The sequence below is a fragment of the Cydia pomonella genome, chromosome 14 (assembly GCF_033807575.1).
Source record: "Cydia pomonella isolate Wapato2018A chromosome 14, ilCydPomo1, whole genome shotgun sequence".
Classification (NCBI taxonomy): domain Eukaryota; kingdom Metazoa; phylum Arthropoda; class Insecta; order Lepidoptera; family Tortricidae; genus Cydia; species Cydia pomonella.
Genome location: NC_084716.1, coordinates 15,429,845 through 15,447,751, shown reverse-complemented (window position 1 = coordinate 15,447,751; position 17,907 = coordinate 15,429,845). Strand labels below are relative to the sequence as shown.

The window sequence follows — 17,907 nt, the reverse complement described above, 5'->3', positions numbered from 1 at the left end:
TTGACTCCGTAACTTTTTGGATTAGTTCCCTCTATTTCCCTCTATAACTTTTTTTGAACATTCGTTGTCTGGCCTAAAAGTATTATAAAGGACTTGAGTCGATGGTGATTTTTGAGTCAAAACATTAAGTTAATGTACATACAGGCAGGGCTAGTAAAAGATGTTCAGGAAGAGCTATTTATTAAAAAATATCAATACAACAATTATTACAAGTTAAACGCCGATTTTATTATACGCCGTTATGCTGTAAGTAGCGAAGGTAGTTTTCACAAATATATCAAAATCCACTAAAAAACCAGGCATGAACATAACAAACATGGAAACCCTAACCATCACAGAATCTGCATTTGGTCAAATCAAATAAACGATTACCGTCATACGGTCGCTATGCAAATAAAATAATTTTTCGATAACGTCATGATCGATCGACGTTCAACTGTCATCGCATTCCTCGCGAAGCAAGCATCTCGTCCGCATTCAGAACAAATGAGTAAACTTATAAGGCCATAGGGCGCCCGCTGAGAAAAAAAAGCCATAAGGTTTGAAACTAAGGGAGTTGTTACGAAAAGTTGAAATTTTTAAATTAATTAATCATTTAAAATATGCGTATTGAAGAACAATACATCTTTGCAATCGTATCCGAACCGTTGTCGGAACGGTAAATAATAGACGATAGGTATGTATCTTACTGAAATATTTTTCTCACAACTAAGTGTCTAATTAGTGCCTTAAATGTGTTTCATAATGAAATCTTTTTTATTCGTGTTTACTATGATTTACCAACAAAAACTCTACATAGTTTGAGATCTTATACTCTCTGATACATTAATTATAATATTCATTTGCCTCTATAAAATCCTCCTCACTAAGTGTTTTTAAAGTATAATAATAACAAAACGGAGCCTTCGCGCCAAAGGTGGTAAATATTAAAGTTATGGAATGTCCAAAGAGCCGCCACACCGTCGCCACCCAAAACACGATTCGAAGAAAAATATAAAATATTACTGCGGAAAATACGTGTGGCGCCAATAAGAACGTCTTCTAGTTTGGTTTTTTATAGACTTCTAAAGGTCAATAAAAGTGCTAGATCGTTTAGGAAATAAAAGGAAATGCTTATCATATCAATGAGTGCGTTTTGCTAAGTGGGTGTCAAGAAGACGCTAGAAATACCTAATAGAATATCATTGTACAAAATTGCGATTTTAAAGGTCAAAACTGTGTTCTAAAAACCGATATTTATTTGACAAAAAGATCCCCGCAGTCTGAATTAGCATTTAAATGCCTACGAGAAGATAGTTATTAACAAATTTGATATCATTTGATAAAATGTGTTTGTGTATTCCTATTTGACCCCGCCCCACGTGACCGTCGCCATACATGATGAAGGACAAATGGGAATGATTTATATAAAAACACCTATTCTCATCTGTGTGCAATGGGAAATACATCAAGTTGTCGGATAATTTATCCGCAAGTGACCGAAATGTGCTAGGTACCAATAAATACTAGATATAATAAATAGGTCGGAGTAGAAAGAGGAAAGTTAATTGTTCAGCAATGGAACAGCAGTACACGAAAAGCAGAAATTATACCTATTTTCAAAATTGAAAACCTGACTGCTCTAAATATCGGCTACACTTCACAACGGAATGCACTCCCAAGATCCGGGACGCGTAAAAAACAACTGTAAAATGTTTCTGTACACAGTCCATTATGCAAATTGGGGGTTCTCCGGGCGACCTTACGAGGACGCGGTGTCGATGACACGTTACATAACCTGTTATACGCTGTTTAATTGCTTATTGGAGTAAAGCGTTGATTGTGATACAGGTGGAAGTGGTGGAGTGGTGGAGTGGTGGAATAACATTGCTCACTCATCGGAAAGTATTGGTTTAGACCAGGGGTCTCCAAACCCCGGCCCGCGGACACCTTATACGACAGCCCACGTTACGGCCCACGAGAAGTTGCCAAACGGATCCCAGACTCCAGGGGTTCAGCATTCATTGAGAGTGGAACTGTTCCTAACAGCAAATATAGTGGCCCGCGCGTAAAAGTTTAAGGTGCAATATGGCCCTCAGGTCAAAAAGTTTGGAGACCCCTGGTTTAGACGATACCCAAAGGAAGGACCAAACGATCCTTATCAGATACGCGTGGCCGTGTTGTCAACGACATAGGTAATGCCAATAAATTAAGATTCATGCTATCCTCACGAAAGCAGAAAATTTATCTAATAAACGTGAATACACAAATAGCATAGCAAATGCATAAAATTTGCATAAAATATTGAAGGCAGCTGTAATATACTACAAAAACACATTTTCTAAAGTACTCTACTATACTCTCTGTATACACTTTTACGATGAACGAAACCAATATAAAACAGTCATTTTAAAGTTTAAATTATTTTTCTTTGAATATTCTGTAGGTTAAGGGCAATTGTAGAGCCATCCACATAAATCTGGTCGATAATACAGTCAGTTGATTGATATATTCGTTATTAATGAGTTCTAGATATTGGAGCTTATTTATAAGTGAATCATTTCAAATCAAAGGACCATAAAAGGGCAATCGTAAATTAAATAGTAGGATGTAATTAATCCAAGATCCATAGCATAAACACGTTACATCATCTTATGAACAATAGTGTACCGGCGACATCCGTCTAAGCACGAGGACGATAGGGCTCCCCCATCAATTTTATATCAAACACTCATCATTAGATGTTAAACACGTCATTGTTATACACGTGTGGGTGAAAACTGTTAATGTGTGCGTGAGCGGCGCACGCGCTACGGCCGGAGTATTTACTCTGCGCGCCCCCTACCACCTCGCCACTCATGCGCCGCGAGACTAGACGACCACACGTGCCACCCCTCCACAGGAACCCGGGAGCCAGCATTCGAGCACCGACCGACCTCCGAGACAGTTCCCGACATGTGCCAGTGACTACTGCCCAGTGATTAAAAAAAACTCAAGTGAAGTGACTTTAGCATCCGTGTGATGTGCGATTGAATTTCAAGAAGTGTTGACCATAGCCGCAGCCTCAACCGTTATCAGAAATGTAAGCGCAAGTTTACTGTTGTTTTATGAGTTTTAGTATGGTTTTATAGTGACAATTCTGCAGTAGGGCCCCGACCCAGATCTCACGACGCCGGCAACAATGAGCGCCACAACAATAAGGTTCGGTATCGCGACAGAAATATTAAACTTAAAGTTTCACAGAGCTCAGCCTTCGACATACTCAATGACGTGCTCGTATAAAGAAACACCTGTGGGAAAATGCAAACAAATGCGCGTTTCAGCGAATTGAGTCTTAGACACGGTAACCTTTTATATTAATTCCAATAGTAGAATAATAATGCAAATAAGAGCGAATAATAAACAGTTTCGCAAATATATAACAATAAGTAAAGACATGACCCGAAACGCCTACAATGTCAAAATGTTCACCCACACGTTGCATCGCTTCAAAACAATTCTAATGATAGCAAATCAAGCGTAGGACTTTATGAATGGATATGCGTGTGTTAATGTTAAGCATCAGTAACATCGTAACAACTCATTCAAAGCAATCAGTGAAGACCACCTAACATGGGCTAGATGACTTTATTAGATATAATGAGTTTTGTCTAGGATATGGTGCCTTAATAGCATATGAGTGCACATTCCATTGCACCATACTGCTGTTAAGACAATGGAATTCCATTGTAGCCACAATTTTACAATTTATTTTCAAATCAGGTTTAGAATTAGAACTGTTCTTTCAATTACCGATAGGAATTACAATTCTGCTGTAAACTAAGACATAAAATCGTAACGGTACAGCGTGCAAACGTGTATGCGATACTAATGGTATATTTGCATCGAACTATCGTTACGAATTACGTGACTATTTAAGCTTGATTAGTTCAATACGTGTAACTCGATTAACTCTTATGTCACGTACATACCCGTTAATAATCAAATCGTCAAAGGTGTATCAATACATAATCGATAACTGGAGCGTTCATATCTGGAGCAGGTTCCATTTATAATTGCCAATCGATTTGCATTTTTTTAATTGAAGAAAGTTGATATGAACATTTTGATTGCTCGCCATATGGGTTGAAGATGAATAATGATCATGTAGCCATGAAGCATTAGAGAGTAAATTGGTGACTTCCGATCGCGTTCAGTATTAAAATAAATGCACCAAAGCCACACACGATGATGTAATCTTAAGAGATGAGAATGGCAGTAGATTATTTACCAAAGCAATACACACGTAATATTAAAGTTGAGGAAGTAAACAATAACAATAGTAAACCCCCATCATTGGAACGTTTAGGCAAATCGTGTGAAAATAACACAAATATCAATTAAAACGCGGATACAAAGACGATTCGTATATTGTATGCGTGAGTAAAAACCAGATAAATTCGGTTAAAAATCCATAACAGACGAGATCGTAATCGCGATAAAGCAATATGGCCGTTTAGTTGTGATTGTAACTCTAATAGCTGCAATTGTGTGTTTTAAAGTGTAACGTACGTATGTTAAACACAGCATAGTAGCACTATAGCAATTTGAATGCAAAGAAAGTAAAAGAGATTTTCACTTTTATGTAAAATTTGTAGAAACGCACACATTTAATATAAGATTTCACATACACGAGACTGATATTAGCGCAAAAGTAAAGCGTTATGGTATTATATCAGAAATAGCGATGACACATCGATATTCTACATAGCTAGGTTACCTTCTTGGGTCTTACCTGATCGCAATGTCATCTGCCATATGCAAGTTTTGCCTTGAATTCGAAACGGGTTGAGTGGTTATAATAACAATGTAATAAGACTGAAAATTTTACTAAGCAAGTAATTTATACAAAATGTGATCATTCATGTGAATCGGCCATGCTTGTGAGTAGGAGGTTAACGATGGTGAGGAGTGTTAAGGTCGGCAACGCGCATGTAACACCTCTGGAGTTGCAGACTAGGGAGACTGCTTACCATCAGGCGGGTCGTATGCTTGTTTGCCACCGACGTAGTACATTAAAAAAATAGGATTTTTTTGTTACTATATTTTTTTATAGTACGTCGGTGGCAAACAAGCATACGGCCCGCCTGATGGTAAGCAGTCTCCGTAGCCTATGTACGCCTGCAACTCCAGAGGAGTCACATGCGCGTTGCCGACCCTAGCATCCATCCCCCCCCCCCCCCCCCCCCGTTGAGCTAGCCCTTAGCTTCGGATTTTGTACCTCTAAAGACAGCTAAAGCTGTCGGGGCTTTAATTATATGTATAGTTCATGTCATCTCGTGGATGACGAGCAGATTTGTGAAATCTAATCATTAATAACATTACAATACGAGTCAAGGTACGCGTCTTTGTGATTGACACGATCTTTAGGTATAAAAGTGTTGAATAACCAAAATGATAATAATAGGCAACATGTGCAGTATCAGATTTCGTGTGTGACTGAGTGGACAAGACTGGCGTCCTCGGTCTATTTCACACGGGGTTCGACAATGTGCGCTTTAGTAACCCAGACGTTGCTAAACGATAAACGAGAAGAAACGCGTGCCGTTCCGAACGTGAATTATATATTAGCATACGCAAATAACGATTAAATACTCATTTATAATGGGCAGAGATCAAGTTTGACGTCAAGAGGTACAAGTAAAGATCCGGCTGAATAAGTGCAACAAAAACTACGATCAGGGAAAACCGACGATAGCAAAAACAAAATAAAAAGACAATGATTTTTGTAACCGCGTATGTAGCAAGAGACTGAGACAATAGTTGTTTTAGTCGCGCTTCGTCATCAGCAGGCTAACGAGACGAAATAACCGCAACCATAACTCATTACTGTTATTATAACTTGGCGTTGTCAGCCCATAATGTCGCTAGTTCCGCACGTACCTCGCAAGAAATATAAAGTTTACCTTGGAAATAATTACCGTAAACGATAATCTGATAGTATCCAAATTGCCGTTGCTTGAAAATAATGTTACAAAATGCAGCAGATATTAAAATATGCAGCTTTTCACGCGCACCGAGCGAAGGACTCGCGCGCAATCTAAGGTTGCCTATTATGCGCCACGCTCCGAAAACCACCAAAAGGCAAAGCATAGTGGCGGAAAAATTTTGAAACTCTTGCAAAAGAGGCTCATATTAAACAATACAGAACTAACTAATAGCTAGCATTATCTATGTATCAGCTAATTGATGTTTACTTCATACTGGTATATCACAAAGTGGTGTTGATCTTACCTTCCGATCTGAATCGTTGGCCACTAATAACAGTGAGATGATAGATATATGACTTACCTGCAACAATAAAAGATGCATGTTAAAGACAGTAATGGTTAATTTGATGAAATTGTCGTCGATAAGGAAGTTCATAAGTTAACAAGCCACGTACTCGATGGGGCCGGAACGGAGATGTAAAATTTGAGGATGCTGTAACAGCCATTACGGACGTATGACATGGGAGCGCATTACACGGCAGATTACGTACAATAAAGCTGGATGCGACCACTATACGGAATTACGAAACAATGCTATGAAAGCCGCTTAGTGGGAAAAGAAAGCCAAACTAAACGTGTGTAGGTAAATAGTTATATAAATATTTAAATTAGGACACGATACTAAGATAGATTTGTTTAATTAACCGGCAAATGAAAACATGTTATCGCTATCAAGATCAGTGAGACACAGTGATACTATAATGGACACACGACATACTTGTAAGACGAAGTTAACAAGCAGCTAGCACACGGAAGTTTACCAATTTAATTGGTGTGAAGGTTCTTTTCTTAAAAACTCAAGGGTGAGATTCCATTCAACGTGTGCATTTGAATAAATAGAGGGAAAAAACGAGCATATATTCATATGTAAAGTCACATCAAAATGCTAGTAGAGAGAGACAAATAAGATATGTTTCTATACAAAGCTGCGTTTCTCATCATTTTTGTAAGCGAAGTCAAAGCGAGGTCGCAGTTCTATATATTTTGTATTGTGCTTTGACATCCGCTAATAATACACCGTATATTCATATTTCTGCAAGCCTACTAAATAGTTGTCAATTATAGGTCAAAGCGACATACAACATATATGAGACCAAGACTTTGCCAAGTTACACCATGTACAACAATGATGAAGAATGCGACTGGGCATGGAGATTAATTGTACTTTACTTAGCTAGTGACACTGACAATTATACACATACAATGCTATGCGACTGGAGAGCCGGATAGACAGACAAGCAACCCACGAACCTGTCTAAAGTATGTTCATAACATAACGTATACATTTTCTAGTACAATAACATTTGAAAACTGTTGTATATTACTGTAGAAAGACTTGCACAATGTGCACGTTACCTTGGAGTTTAGTATCATTATAAATCATAAATCTGCTAACAATGGGCCACATGACAGAGCCCATAGAAAAATAGTTTGAAATATCTCACAGCGAATGGCGCGTGCGCGCCCTACCTAGTCACGACTCGGGGAATTAGATCGATTTTACAAGGTGATCTCATACCATTTTTTTTTTATACTACGTCGGTGGCAAACAAGCATACGGCCCGCCTGATGGCCTGATGGTGTTGATGATTAAATGAAAATAACAAAGATTATTGTCATTGCAAATGTATTTATGTAGCCCTTGGAAGGAACTTTACGGCAAATTACATATACATCACAGCAAAATGTAAAACAAAATGTTATTAAAATGTTAAGAGGCGAATTAATTCAAATATCTTTTAGCCCATTCCTAAAGAAAACGTAAACTGTAAAAGGCACACATGTACAATAATACACAAAAGAGCAATTTTAGATACACGATACAAGTAAACTCAAATGAATAAACAAATAAAATCTATTTAGGTAAAACCAGACACGCTAATAAGGATTCAATAATTATACACTAATGACTCTTAACATTTAAGACTAATAATCGTAAACGCCTACGTTCGAACCCAATATTGTGAATTTGGACAAAGTAGCGTTTTTTAAAAAGCTAACATAATCTGATTCAGACGTTGTTTAAGACATTATAAAGGAATTCCCACATTAAGGTGATTGAAATGCGAGGTCGACGTCTAGGGGACCTTAACCAGGCGTGGCGAATTTATTCAAAGTATGAAATTAGAATACTTAGTTTGCTGCATTATCTTAAACCTATAGTTTATGATAATAAGAAAAATCTTATAGAAGAGATAGCAAGAAATGAATGAAAACTACGTAATGCCAGTAGTAATTTTCCACTACTTGCTACTGTTCAAATAATTTTTATCATCTTTTAGACAATATTTCCTTAAGACGATAAGGTATAATTTAGACTTTTAGTTTGAAACAGTGGAAAATACCTAAATATAACAGAATTGCAGTAAACCGGCTTTTTACGAACCCATAACCCGCAAGCCGTTAACCATCTATACAGATTCTGATGAATCGATAAAACAATCATTAAATTCCATTTAGTAATAGAAAATATTCGATGTAGTAAAGAATACCTTACAGAAAGACTCGCATGCAAAGACAAAAAAACCATAACACGGTGGAAACAGAAAAAGTAAACATTCAGCTGCCAAAAACTCAATCACATTTTGATTTTAATTGAACTTAATGGCCTGTGTCGCGCTCTTACGCATTTGCTTTAATGTTAACGCAAGCAAGCGAGTTTAACCAAAACATTTCAAATGAATACTTAATTAGCGCAAAAATAGCCCATTGATCTCACTTACTATTATCATCCAGTTGATTAATTCTGAGATCAAAGAAAATTATCCTATAGACATTTTTATATTGTTCTACGACCTTAAAGCAATGTATCTAGCGCAATGATTTATCGCAGAATGTCAGTACATCGACAAAGGTTGTATCCCTTTGAATGTTAGCATCGTGGATGCACAAATATCGTCTTCAGTATCGTTAATTACGTTAAGTTTCCATTGTTCCATATAGTAGATGCGAATAGTGTCAGGGATCGGCGGTCAAGGCGAAGGAACCTGTTTGTAGACGCATCCAGCGTGATCGTGTCAATTGACACCGATTTCTAGTTTAAGTCATATTCTAATTTAGAATTCGCTTTTCAATTTTGCCTTTAAGGCTTCAATCGATTATTATCAAGCCGAGAATCCAAAACCAAGGGTTTCGATAGTCTTGTATGTTTTAGGTTTGCATATTTGTTTGCCAGGATGACATAGACTTTTAATTTGCGGGTGTACACTTAAATTGGAATAACCTATGTTAAACGATAATTCTACGTTTAAAAATCGCAAACTAACTAGGGTTAAAGCTAAATCAAATGTCTTGTGCACGATACATTGACAATACGATTCGAATCAAATCTAGTTTAGATTTGAATACCCTATATGTTTAAAAATAACTTAGTGGTAGGTTTACGAAGTTAAATTGCAGACCAAAAACTGTTTATTGTTACCATCAACAATATCAGAAGATAACAAAATCAGACTATCGTACTTTATGCATCAATTTTGTGATAAATTTGAGCATAGCTAGTTAACATGTTAGTTACAAAAGTCACGTTTATAATATAAAGTGCGATGTATTTCCGACCTTTTAAACTTAGCGGCATAATGAGGCCGTAGATCAACAAGACGGCACGCGCTCGATTAGGGTTGGCTGCGTTACGCAAAATTATTTAGTAATTTCAATTACTCTTCGCTTTTTGTTGGGATTAGAAAGATTTAGAATGGATGTACAGTTGAAAAATGGATACGCGTTTTAGACAGTTTTGTTACGGTTGAGTAATTTACAGATGGGTTTAATTAGAAGACAACGAAACAGAAATTAGATACCTATGATAAAATTAAGTTACAAAACCTACGGATTTCTAATTTCATGCTAATTTAGTGAAATGGGGCTTTTAGTTATATACTAACACAATAGCATTTAGAAAGTCGCTTGATTTGGCAAATTATTTAATAAAGTCATTTCCACTTAACAATATCGAAAAATTCAGGACAAACAGAAGCTAAACACAATTATAACGAAAACCTTGACCATGCACATTCAACCAATTTGATTTCTAATCTACTACGTACCTTGATCAGAGTAAAAGTTATATGAGAATATTAAAGCGAAAAAACTACAAGTAGTTGACCATACAAAAAATTCAATATGCAACGTAATAAAAAAAAGTTGTGTTTGATGCTAGCAACCCTAATCGATCCACGCTAACGACGCGACGCGTGCGCATCCTAAACGGCTGGCCGGCTCCGCTCACCCGAAACATTTACCGACTCAATTACGTGAGGCGTCGCAACTTGTTAACGCGAATTAACCCTGCCGTATAATTTTGAAAATAATTATAGTTTGAAATTGAAATTATCTTGATTAGGAAAGAATACGATATAAGTAAATTGCTCCAAGAGTCATCCAAATAAGTACAATAATATACAAATTTGCTAGACGAAACTAGTAAAAAACAGTTTCTTTGTTTTCAGAATAAAAATGTTTTCTATGTTATGCAGCTAGGATACGAAAACCAGGATTATTACCCTATTTCCGAATCAATTATCGAAGACCACTCAAGGTGGACATTCCGACCATAATGACCACATTGTTACCCGCCACGCACACACACTACCTTATAAGGACAAAGTGCATAATTGTGCCGCTCGGGGCCACCAATGCCACAGTCAACAATTTGTTACAGTTTCGAAAGTGACAAAACCAGATCGCCACGTGTACTTTTAATAATATCGATTGATACGATCGATTCAATATTGTGCAATATTAACGCGTGTCCAGAACAAGCCTGACGGACAAGTTATCAAACTAATAATATGGTAGAGACACAGGTTGCAAACAGTCGGTACTTAGTGTAAGCTGTAATAAATACGCGTAGGTTTCCGTCGTTCCGTAAGCTCAAGGAGATCTATGTATGCAATTATGCCGACCAGAGACGTCCGTACGGTAATTACGGTAATAGTAACTAAACACGACGCGAGAAAGGACCAGGTTGAAAAATGCGTGTTACGAAACATATCCTGGTGTGGACGCGAGCACACACAAAGGCCGATGGAAAGTCGGCGATCCGAGCTGAATACAAATCGTCAACAATGCATCACCCGGCCGTTTCCCAACGCTCGGTGAAAAGAGAACGTAAAGAAAGCTCACAGCATTAGAATCGGGGGAAAAACAATGGCTTTGTGTGCTGATCGGTGGTTAGGGCGTGTTCACAACAACCACAAGGCTGGGCATTGTTGAAAGCGGCTGCGACACTCCCAAGCCGTGCATTCCCAATGCTTGCTGAGCAACTAGAACCAGTGAATCGGTGATCTCGAGATTCATAGAACTTATGAGTCGAAGCTATCTTATACCTACTGGTTTGCAGCAGCGTGCGGTTCGCCCGAACTCGGTTATCGATTGGAATAAAACCCCAGGCCGTTGGTTTTGTATAATCACTGCACGTTTTGTACTGACCGCAAAAAAAATCGGGCACCTTGCCTCGACAAGGCCGCGCGCTTGTCTTAGTTTCCATCGCTCATGTCGCATTACGACAGACTTTTAATAATAAAACCTTTAGTTCGGTAGTGACAATCGCGACAATTCTTATGAAGGCTAACAAGATATAAACGAAAGGATGCACTTAAAGGATGATTCGGCAAATGTCAGGTGCCTATTCAATGTTTACTTTGAACTTTATTCATTTACTTGAGAATACGATTATATTGCAAAATTAACTCCACTGTCTTCGCTGATATATAGTTTAGTAAAGTGGTAGTTATTGGGTTCGGAAAGCAAACAACCGGTGGGCGTTATGCAAGCGTTGCTCAACCGCGACAATGCGATTATTAAACAAATCAAGGTTGCTGTGATTTACGTCCAAGTATTTCCCTCCAAAATTCGTCTAGTATCTAACTTGTAGTGGAAAGGTCAGAGTAACCTATTGGGGTAATATCATTAGCATCAATCTGGAGCAGAATCGAACCAATTAAAAACATCGATAGCGCAGTTTTGCAAGGCGCGGCAGGGCACGCGCGGCCGCCTATTTCTGTTTAATGGGCCGTTACACTTTCCGCCGAGCGTTCGTGTTCTTATCGCGGCTAGGCGACTGTGCCTTTCACGGCGCCCTGCAACGCCCACCGGACACCGGCGACTCAACCTTCACTGCCCTAACTGCTCTAAATCTAGCTCCACCGTTAAACCTCTCGATACAGCCTCCGAGCGCTTTCGCTGCAACAAACGCGCTCGTTTCGCAATATAATGTCGTTTAACCATTTCGCGCATTTCGGTCCCGTGTCACATGTCCCCACGCCGCAATCATCTAAAGAGACGCGATTTTGCACACAACTTGGCTAATGCACAATCGTGACTTCAACCATAAAATTGCATTACAAGCTCGTGCCGTTCGATATTGAAAAATTATCCGATCATTGTTTCAAAACTCGCGTAGATTTCATGTCGTTAGCGATTGCGGCTAATGAGCATTTCTCTCGTCGAGGCTAAAGAAGAATGAGCGATCTAAAACAATGAGGCGCGATTGATTGAAACTAAAATGGACTACGGAGTCAAAGCCGAACAGCATGACATTCGCAGTTTTCGTATTAAGGCCGGCCTTCCTGTCTCGTGGTTATTACTGGCCATTCAATTTCCAATTAAACGCTTGATTCTCAATGCCAGGCGGGTCGGAGGTGGTCAGTAAAACTTGATAAAAGGCGAGCAGCGGCGCGCGGCGCGGCAGTGCCCGAATCAGTGGCCGCCGCCTTTGTCTCCGAGTCCTTTCACTTCGCGCGCTCATGAGCGATAACTACGGAACGTATTTAAATAACAATCTGCTTACTTAGATGAGTTCATTCATAGTTTTAGAACACTTGTGTTTGGTTAGACGTAATACTTGTAGTGTGACTTGTATAACTAAAAGGTGATGTTTTCTAAACTTTCAGATGGTGAGAGGGGCGGCGATAGCGCTCGTGCTAGCGCTGGCATGGGCGTGCGAGGCGCGCGCTAGCGTGCTCGTGCCGACCTACGTGCTGCCGCCCGACTCGTTCGTGCGCGATCAGCGCAGCCTCGGCCCTCCGCCCGACGCCGACCCCGCTGAGTCGCAGCGAACCATCAAGCGACTCATCGGCGGACATATCAAGATCAAACCCGATAAAGAGTACGGCAACCCCAAGAACTCGATAGCGTACGACGCCAAGAGCGAAACCGGCAAGTTTGTAGGCGTGGTCGTGCCGGACCAGTCGGGCAGCACCGTAGGATGGAACCAGGGCATATGGGACGATGGCATGCTCATGTCCAGCGCTGGCGAAGGCAAAGAAGCCGTCAAACCCAAAGAGGTCGACGAGGACAAAAAGACGCTCTCCGATCAGGTGGCCGAAGGGAAATATGGTCTCATTCAGAATGAAATTTTCTCTAAAACACCTAAGCGGCCGGGAATAGTGAGTTACGAGCCAAATGCGGAAACTAGAGATAAGGATAACATACAGACATTAGGAGGTCTGAAGAAAGACGAAATTTGGCTAGCGGAGGACCATCTATTAGTGTTGAAAGGTGGTTCCTTCCCGGAGCGAACGAAAGAGACCGCTCGCAGGCCATGGCCCCCGATCGACGATTACGAGGCGCCCAGAAGGCAAGTAAAGCTACCGCAGAAACCAAAAGTGCCACCGCCCTTTCCAGTACGACTCTCCGACGACGGACCGCTCGTCTTCCTTACTCCTAACGGCAGTGTCCCTGCGCCCCAATTCCCTCCCTACGCTACGCGAGAAGGCGAAAGCCCTCTATATCCTCCGCCATTCCCCTTTGCACCAGGTCCGCCCTACGCCCCGGGTGAAAATCCGGGAAACACTTCTGCCGGGGGAGCGTCGCTGCCAATTCCTCCGTTCCCATTCCTACCCGGGAATGCGAGCGAAGGAGCATTCCCTTTCCCTTCATCCATGAACGGCTCTTTTCCAGAAGGCTTTCCACCGGGCGCAGCATTCCTACCACCACCGAGCAACCAGTCCGACCTGTACGACGAAGACGACCCTTCGATCTACTATCCGCCGCCTTACAATTTTTCTTACCGCGCGGACTACAACAATAGCGTGCCAGCGGGACCATTAGTACCTGGAATTATATTGCCCCCACCTCCGGACTTCTTTGCTCCTCTGGAAGATAAAACAACAACGCCAGCTACTAAATCGACAACTCGACCGGCAACCACATCGACTTACGCCAGGCCGAAGCCGACGATAAAACGGCCGTCGCCTACACCGTCTGTGCATCGCAATAAGTACAAGACTAGACCCACCACTACTACCACCACTACCACGGAATACCCAAGGACAACTGAAGTGCCTACCACAATAACAACGCCACAGTACGTTGAAGTAGTCCCGACCCAGAAATTGAGGCCGCAAACCGTTGTGGAGATACCGAAACGAGTCCCAGTGCGAGTCCAGAACCTCCCTGAAGAAATCAACCCGAGGCCGAAAACAGAAAAGCCTGTGTACAAAATCAGGAGTAAGGTTACATCGAAGCCTTTGTCGGTGTCCGTTTTATACGACTACCCTGATACATATGAGAACCCGCCTACTACGACGGAGAAACCTTACATTGTATACAAAGTGCCAGAGAAAAGTCCCGATGTGGTCACGGACAACTTCGTTACATCAACCCCAGTGCCATTAAGAGCGTACTACTCGAACACTCAAAATAGCAACGTACCGATCACGAAGCTTCAACCTGTATACAACCGAAAACCAAATGAAAACGCCTTAGCATCGTTCTACTTCTATGACGAACAGCCTAAAAGTTCTCCGTCCCCAGCATCGTTCTTTGATGGTAGAAACTATTATAAAACTGTGCCGACGCCACAGCACCAGCAACAAGCTATCAATAACCAACAAGCGTATAACCCGGCTGTGGATGTAGCTTACGGAGCGATCGATCAAACCGATGCGTTGTTCTTGTGGCCACAGAAACAAGGCCCCCGTACGCTCACACAGGAATACTTCAGCATTCAGAAGCCAGTGTACGTACAACCACAACAAAAACGTCCTGAGGCGTTCTACCAGCAGATAGCTGATATACAGCAGACTATCGACTTGTTTACAACTAAGAGGCCCAAGCAACACAGACAACACGGCCACAAACCTAAGGCAATCACCGCGAGACCCGTTCAAGTACCTGTATACCAGTTTAGTTATCAATCGAAACCGAGACCTGATCAATTCAGTTTCCGAGCGCCGAAATTGGACCCTGAACCTTTTAGACCCATGGTCAGCTACAGCAAGCCATTTAATTTAGATAACGAGTTCAACGCCATCACTCCATCAGCTTCGCCTGTGTCCCACCAGCAATATTTAATTGAGAATGTGCAAGTGACCACCGAGACACCGACATCTACAAGATACTATCCGAAAACGAAGACCAGGGACGAAGATTACGAAGACACCCCGATAATCAAGGAAGTAAGACCGAAAAACCATCGAAACCACATTCCGATACAAAACGACAAGCCAGCGCAACATCATGTCAGCCACAGAGTTCCCAGCGTGACCCCGAATCCGATTAGTCACGGGTACTACACGCAGCAGGACGAGAGATATCTGGACGACATCACAAAGAACTCCTTCGACATCTTCGGCAAGAAGATCGAAGACAGTACTCACGACGTCAACGGTTTGGCGGTGACTCCTCCTATCGGAACGGTCAGGACGCCGATAGATAACAACATCAACCTGAATTACGCGTATGAAATCATCGAGTCCCAAAGTCCAAATCCACCGTCGCTGGACAGAGACACTCTCGTTAACGAGCGTCACCCTCGGCCGACGATAAACCCTAACAGCGAGCCCATAGGTCATCATAACGCCGAACTGGTACAGCCTCCCAAGCCGCCATCATTAGCCGATGACACCTTAGTGAACGAGCGGCTACCGCGGCCGACGATAAACCCTGACAGCGAGTTTATCCCGATACCGAATCCGGGATACCGATCACAGCAGTACAGGGTACCATCGCAAGTTCAAAGGCCACAGTACACAGCAGGGGAGCAATATGACTTAAACAGACCATCTTTAGCTGGTGACACGGCGGTCAACTACAGAAGGCCGCTGCCGCCTATAAACCCAGATGCGGAGTGGATATCGCCCGTGAACGCGGCAGGGGAAGGCCGGCCGGGCTCGTTCGTGTCGTACCGCCTGCCCGGGGAAGGCGCTCACGTGTACTTCCTGACGCCCCAGGCGGCGCAGACGAGGGAACGCGAGAGGTACCGGTCGGCCGGCTACGGACGGTGAAACCAAAGCTCTAGTCTGAACAGTTGTGTGTAAATATAAAGCGCAAATGTGATGTTAAAGTGTCCTAAGTAGTGTAAGCGAGAGACTAGCGGGCGAACCCGCGTTGCCATATTTAGAACGATTTTTGGACGTGCGTCCTTAGTGTTGGAAGTTAGCGATGGTTGGACGCTCGTAATTATTTATTAAATTATTTTAAGAGACTGTGGTGCATGCATAGTTTGTTATTTATTTATGTCAGTATTTTCGAAATGTTAGGAATGTGTGATATGATATGATAAGAGTGACAATGTACTGAACATTGTGTTGTAATTATGTTGATGATTGTTATTTTTAACAAATTAATAATAACAAATCATTGTGATTTTGTACTGTATTTTTAATACAAAGAATATAAAAGTAAAATAAAACAATGTAAACATATGAAAGGTTGTTTTCTTTCTCTCTCTAGGTGGGATTACAAAAAACGATATCATAGCCCGGTCAAATAGGTTCAGAATTAGAAATATGTTACTATAAAAATAATAGTGTTCAATATACTCCAATCAAATTCAATAAAATGGTTTGATATTGACCATTAATTTCAGTCAGTAATTATTGTGTAATTATCGAAAAAAAAAACATCTGGGCGTTTATGTTACATGAGTAGTCTAGGTTTAGAACTTTTCAAATGTTTCGCTCTATTTGGCTTCACGGCGGTTTGACGCGCTCTATTTTACCTTGTAGCTGCCTTCAGTTTTTTTATGATGGTGAGTTAAGACCCAAGAAAATTGATTGTAATAATAATAGAGAGGTAAGGTCTGAGAAAAAATCGTGCCCCATAGTTTGACATCCAAAACAGATGGCGTTGTACTGCGCCATATGTTTTATCAAATGTCAACTTTTGGCAATCAGAATTACCGCACGATGCATGGAGCTGTACAGGGCTATCTCGTTTACCTCTCAAATTGTAAGCACGAAATTGTCTTAGATTTTACACATTTTACCCAATCAATGGATCTTTGATTAAGACTAAATAATATATAGATAGGTATAATGTAGACAAAGAACAAGATGGACTGGTGATCTGGTCAAAATCCAGTGGATTGGATGAGGGGAGCGTACCGTATCAGTTTAAAAATGCTTGGCAGAAGGCAGCAGAAGCCTTTAGGCTGATATTGTAATGTAATGATGATAAGATAGATCGATGATGAGGCTCCATCAGAAAGTTATCAAAATTGCGAAATTTTCCTCCTGGAACGTTCCAGTAATAATCACATATTTTTTACGAATTTTGAATTATTTTAAAATTTATGTAATGTCTAATCCCGCAGTCAATTCTCCAAATTTATTCCTGGCTCCTGTGGCTGCAAATTATCCTGGAGCAGGCACGCATAAAGCCAGAGATATACGGCGATAACGGCGCGGGCGGCGCGAAAGTAGGAGTCCAGCCGGAGTAGACCACGTACGGCCAGATGCGTTAAAAGTATCTACCATTCTCTAGGGGTATGTCTATATTTACAAAAATGAGACTGGAACAGATATTTGAACGCGAACTGCAGAGATACATCGCTATTTGCAAAAATATTCCGGGATGGCAGATACTTTTGGCGCGTTGTTTCATCCGCTACTATTGATGCTGACTGTACACGTGGTGAGCTACTGTGTTTGTGGAAGTTCCTTTAGGGAATCGC

The 17,907-nt window shown here is 41.1% G+C and overlaps 2 protein-coding genes across 3 annotated transcripts in view; one reads left to right on the top strand and one right to left on the bottom strand.

The window, feature by feature from the left end:
- The window catches only part of LOC133525047 (N-alpha-acetyltransferase 15, NatA auxiliary subunit-like), a 100,468-nt gene that overhangs the window by 81,844 nt on the left and 717 nt on the right, over positions 1 to 17,907 (bottom strand). The window lies entirely within an intron of this gene.
- Positions 2,826 to 16,662, top strand: LOC133525044 (uncharacterized). Its single transcript, XM_061861260.1, has 2 exons — positions 2,826 to 3,061; positions 12,902 to 16,662. The coding sequence occupies exon 2, from the start codon at positions 12,902 to 12,904 to the stop codon at positions 16,235 to 16,237; it is 3,336 nt and encodes a 1,111-aa protein (XP_061717244.1). The 5' UTR covers positions 2,826 to 3,061; the 3' UTR covers positions 16,238 to 16,662.

Coding starts and splice junctions, on each gene's coding strand:
- LOC133525044 (XM_061861260.1), top strand. CDS start 12,902: ATGGTGAGAGGGGCGGCGATAGCGCTCGTGCTAGCGCTGGCATGGGCG.